The following is a 5,660-nucleotide window of genomic DNA, read 5'->3' on the forward strand; positions in this document are numbered from 1 at the left end:
CCACGGGCAGCGCCCCTAGCAGGGTCCAAAGGGCAAAGCCCCTGGCTGGGGTCCGGGGTTTCCAAAGGGGCAGCGCCCATTTGGCTGGGTCTAGGGGTAGAGCCTCCACGGGGTTTGGGGTAGCACCCCAAAACCTCAATGAATTTTACATATGGGAACATAATGGAAAATTCATTTTCTTGAGGGTGATTATGGTAAAACTAACAAAACTCGTTAGTTTTTGGTAACCCTAAATCCTCATTAAATCCGAATTAACATTACTTACTTCCAAAGCAGCTAATGAAGGCCCAACCCTAACGAAACCCTAATCGTGTTTAATATATAAACAACTCTTCCTCTACAGAAGATGGTTACGATCTTAATCTCTCGTTTTCATCAGACTTTCACAAAATCCTCTAGCATATTGGCTTACGTCTTCTGTACCTAGAAACGTAAGTGTCCACTTGGATTATCCTAGGTTGAATTTCTTGTAACCCATGCATAGGGTAGAAATATTAGTTCGGAAAGTGATATCACGATCCAAGTTGGTATCCATATCACTACGACAAACCCTAAATTTCTCAACACTTGAACTGATATTTCCTGTTTCTGGAGATGGGTGACTCAATCCGCGAGATGACCACTAAGTTTGCCAAGTTGGAGAAGTTTGAACGCATCGACTTCAGATGTTGGAAGAAAAAGATGCACTTCATGATGACCACTCTGAAATAAGCATACGTGCTGAGTACTCCAAGACCAGTAGAGCTTGTAGAAGGTGTTATTAAGACGGCTGAAGAGACGAGAAAGAGATAGAAGTTGGACAATGATGACTACATCTGCAAAGGTCACATTCTGAACGGTATGTATGATGCTTTATTTGATATCCATAGTGAAGCCTTGTGTGCCAAGTTGTTGTGGGATACTCTTGAACTGAAATACATTACTGAGGATGCTTCTAGCAAGAAGTTTCTGGTTAGTGACTTTAATAATTATAAGATGGATGATTCAAGGTCTGTCATTGAACAGTACAATGAACTCCTTGGCATATATGGTCAGTTTAAACTACACCGTATGAATATGGATGAATCCATTGTTGTGTCCACTATCATTAACAAACTGCTTCCATCTTGGAAAGACTTCAAACATAACTTGAATCATCAAAAGGAGGAACTGTCATTGGTTCAACTTACTAGTCACATTCGTATTAAAGAATCACTATGTGCGAAGGAAAGTGTCAAATCTGAAATACCCAAAGGAAAAGTTGAACCTGTACAACCCTCGGTTCATATGGTTGAAAACAAAACAAGGAACTAGAATCACAAAGGACATGAAAAACGTAAGCAGGAACTTGTCTAAAGCTACTCCAACCAAAAGTGAAAGGATTTGATTTTTTGGAGGTGCAATCAAGTTGGTCATTGCAAGCGTGATTGTAGTGTGAATTTGGGCAACATTGGTGTTGGAAACAGTGGTGCCAATGGGAAAGTGAATGGGTCTTCGACCTAAGTTAAAGGAGGTCAGTTTTTGACTAACTTTGATAATTCTTATCAAAATTATGTTTATTATGTTTCATTTATCCCTGAATCACTCTGTGTGCAGGATGATGATGTTGCTTAGTGGATCGACTCTGGAGCAATGAAGCATGTATGCAAGGATAAACAGATGTTTGAAACATTAACTCCGCTTGAAGATGGGTCGGTGCTGAAAATGGGAGACAATTCTTTTATTCCTATTTGTGGTTTACGTTTCGTGTGTCTTGAATTTACTTCTGGAAAGACAATTAGGTTATTTGATGTTTTGTTTGTTCCCAAGATTCTCAAGAATCTTGTTAGCTCTAGTTGTTTGAATTATGATGGTTTTAAACAAATTATGGAAACGGATAAGTTTGTTTTGTGTAAGGGTGGAATGTTTGTTGGATTTGGATATTTAAATAATAGAATGTTTCATTTAAATATTGTTGACAAATTATTACCTGTTCAAAATTCTGCATTTGTATATTTTGCTTCTAATGTTGATAAATCTATGCTTTGGCATGTAAGATTAGGTCATGTCAACTTAAGAAGGATGCATGAGATGTCAAAAGATGGATTAATTCCAGCTTTTGATATGACATCTGATAAATGTAAAACATGCATGCTTACAAAAGTGACAAAACAGCCATTTCCTAGTGTTATTAGAAATTCAACTATTTTGGAACTTGTACACAGTGACTTGTGTGATTTCACTCCACTCCTTCTTTGGGAAATAAAAAGTATGTGGTCACTTTTATTGATGACTGGACTCGGTTTTTCTATGTGTATTTGTTGCATTCTAAGGACGAAGCCTTAGATAAATTCAAAATATACAAAACCGAGGTGGAATTGCAATTAGGAATTTCGGTTAAATGTCTCAGGGCTGATAAGGGAGGTGAATATATGGATCCCATTTATTTTGAATCAATGTCTATCACTCATGAGACAACGACACCTTACACGCCCCAACAAAATGGTATTGTTGAATGCAAAAATCGAGTTTTACAGGAAATGGTAAACTCGATGTTGTCTTACTCAGGATCGAGTGAAGGATTCTGGGGGAGAGGCCATCTTAACAGCCTGCTATCTATTGAATAGGGTTCTAAATAAAAGGAACAAAGCATTCTCATATGAACTTTGGTTCAAAAAAAAGCCGAATTTGAGTTATTTTCGGGTTTGGGGATGTCGGGCAGTTGTAAAACTTACCGAGCCCAAAAAGAAAATTTTGGCAGAATGTAGAATTGATTGCATATTACATATGATATACTAAACATTCCAAGGCATATAGGTTTTATGAAATAGAACCTAATGATTCGGTTTCAATTAACATTGTTATCGAGCCGCGGGATGCCATTTTTGATGAGATGAGGTTTTCATCGATTCAAAGGCCTAAGGATCTTACTTTTGGTGCTAATAAAGGGATAAATTTAGAAAGCCAATATGGTGGGATCATGAAAGAACCACAAGATATTCATAGAAGCAAAAGAGGCCAAATTACGAAAAATTTCAGATCCAACTTTCAACTATACTTAGTGGAAGTTTCGATGGATGAAATTAGTCTTGAATACTCTTATTGCTATAGTGTTGAAGATGATCCTAAGACTTATCAAGAGGCCATGGAGTCTCATGATAGTGCCTTTTGGAAGGAAGCAATTGATGATGAAATGTCATCAATTCTTGAGAACAACACATGGGTGTTGTCTGATTTGCCTCCGGGTTCTAAAACTCTTGGTTGCAAATGGATTTTCAAAAAGAAAATGAATGTTAATAGGACTATTGACAAATTCAAAGTTCGGTTAGTCATTGAAGGTTTTAGACAAAAACCCAGTATTGATTATTCTGATACGTATGCTCCAGTTGCACGTATTTATACTATTAGATTGTTGGTTGCCTTGGCAAGTATCCACAATCTGGTTATTCACCAAATGGATGTGAAAATAGCCTTTTTAAATGGTGATCTTGACAAGGAAGTTTACATGAAACAACCAGAAGGTTTCATTATGTCTGGTAAAGAGCATATGGTTTGTAAAATTGTCAAATCTTTGTATGGGCTGAAACAAGCGCCTAAACAATGGCATCAAAAATTTGATGAGGTGATTTTGTCTTTCAGTTTCAAGACAAACCAATGTGACAAATGTGTTTATAGTAGATTTGATGATTCTACTAGAAATGGAATGATCATTTGCTTATATGTAGATGACATGTTGTTTTTTGGTACCGACCAAAATCAAGTGGGTGAAACAAAGAAATTGTTATCATCCAAGTTTTCTATGAAAAATTTAGGAGAGGCTGATGTGATTCTTGGAATAAGAATTAAGAGGATGAACAAAGGATTGGTAATGACTCAAAGTCATTATATTGAGAAAGTTCTCAAGCAGTTTAATTTTACAGACTATTCTCCTGTGAGTACTCCTATGGATCCAAGTGTGAAATTAATGCCAGATAATGGCGTTCCCATTTCATAATTGGAATACTCTAAGGCTATTAGTAGCTTGATGTATGCCATGACGAGTACCAAACCTGATATTGATTTTGTTGTGGGTAAGTTGAGTAGATATACTAGCAATCCTAGTGCTCAACATTGGCAAGCAATGAATTGAGAATTTAATTATCTCAAGGGAACCATGAATTATGGTGTGAGCTACTTGGGGAGTCCTTCGGTTTTAGAAGGTCATTTAGATGCAAGTTGGATTACCAACATGGAGGACCATTCCCCAACTTCTGGTTGGGTATTCTTGCTTGAGGGAGTTTCCATTTCTTGGGCTTCTAAGAAGCAATCTTGCATTACAAACTCGACAATGGAATATGAGTTTGTTACGTTAGCAGCTGCTGGTAAAGAAGCAGAGTGGCTAAGGAATTTAGTCTATGATATTCCTTTATGGTATAAACCGATATCACCTATTTCTATCCTCTGCGATAGTGTTGTCGCTTTGGCTAAGGCATATAGCCAGGTTTATAATGGCAAGTCTAGACACCTAGGTGTTAGACATAGTATGATTAGAAAATTAATCATGAATAGTGTGATTTCGGTTGAGTTTGTGAAATCGCAACAAAATTTGGCAGATCACTTGACTAAAGGTTTGACAAGAGACTTACTGCACAAGTCTGTAATCGGGATGGGATAAAAGTCCATTTAATTCTATAATGATGAGACACCCAATTCCCTCCTAATATAATGTTAGGAGTTGAATTCAATGTAGAAGGAACATACTTATAGATTGGAACACATGAAGTATTCATCCGAGGTATGTGTTCTGTTCTGCAAGTTAGCCAGGTTGAAGTTTAACTTCTTAATAACTCCTTTGATAAATGTATGTGCAGATACATGGAAAGGATTTACCTACGTGATTGTGAAGTGTAACAGCATTTCAAGAGATTGTGGAATTGACCTTGATACGATCATGAGAGGATTGGGACACAGAGCTTTACAATAGTGTCAAGTTTTATTATGCTAGAAATTCAATAAACTAGTATGTATTTGACATTTTGGTATTCAAATGGGTTGATGGGTTTAATTCGTAGAACACACTGATTCTCGAGTATTTGCAAATGTATGTTACTAAGTGGAAATTCAATCGTTTCGATATTTTCATGATGTACTAGTTTGGTTTGTCTGATAAGGTTATGTTTGTACAAGGGTTACACTAAAATAGGGGAGGATTGTTGGTTATTTTAGTGTCACCATCTCATTTTAAGTAACTTGAACCAACATGTGAGCTAATGGGCTTCATGATTTGCACTCTAATATATGTACGGGGTTGTATGGAGTGCCCACATGTATAAGATCAAATCAGAAGTCGGTTCGACGACTAATCGGGGGTCCGGGGGCAGTGCCCCGAGTCTAGGATTTCCAAAGTGGCAGCGCCCCTTTGGCGGGGTCTAGGGGCAGAGCCCCTGGCTAGGGTCCTGTTGGGGTCCGGGGTTTCCAAAGGGGCAACACCCCTTTGGCGGGGTCTAGGGGCAGAGCCCCTGGCTGGGGTCCAAGGGGTAGAGCCCCAGCAGGGTTTGGGGTAACCCCCCAAAACCTCACCGAGTTTTACATATAGGAACATAATGGAAAATTCAATTTCTTGAGGGTGATTATGGTAAAACTAACGAAACTCGTTAGTTTTTGGTAACCCTAAATCCTCATTAAATCCGGATTAACATTACTTGCTTCCAAAGCAACTAATG

General features: G+C 38.0%; 1 protein-coding gene across 1 annotated transcript; it reads left to right on the top strand.

Moving 5' to 3' along the window:
* The first annotated feature begins 1,611 nt into the window (after positions 1 to 1,611).
* On the top strand, positions 1,612 to 3,952 carry LOC145007345 (uncharacterized). The gene is made up of 2 exons (XM_078966300.1): positions 1,612 to 2,175; positions 2,768 to 3,952. Exons 1-2 carry the CDS (start codon positions 1,612 to 1,614, stop codon positions 3,950 to 3,952), a joined length of 1,749 nt encoding a protein of 582 aa, XP_078822426.1.
* Positions 3,953 to 5,660: the final 1,708 nt, after the last annotated feature.

The sequence above is a fragment of the Lactuca saligna genome, chromosome 7 (genome assembly GCF_052625555.1).
Source record: "Lactuca saligna cultivar CGN05327 chromosome 7, ASM5262555v1, whole genome shotgun sequence".
In the NCBI taxonomy this organism is placed as follows: domain Eukaryota; kingdom Viridiplantae; phylum Streptophyta; class Magnoliopsida; order Asterales; family Asteraceae; genus Lactuca; species Lactuca saligna.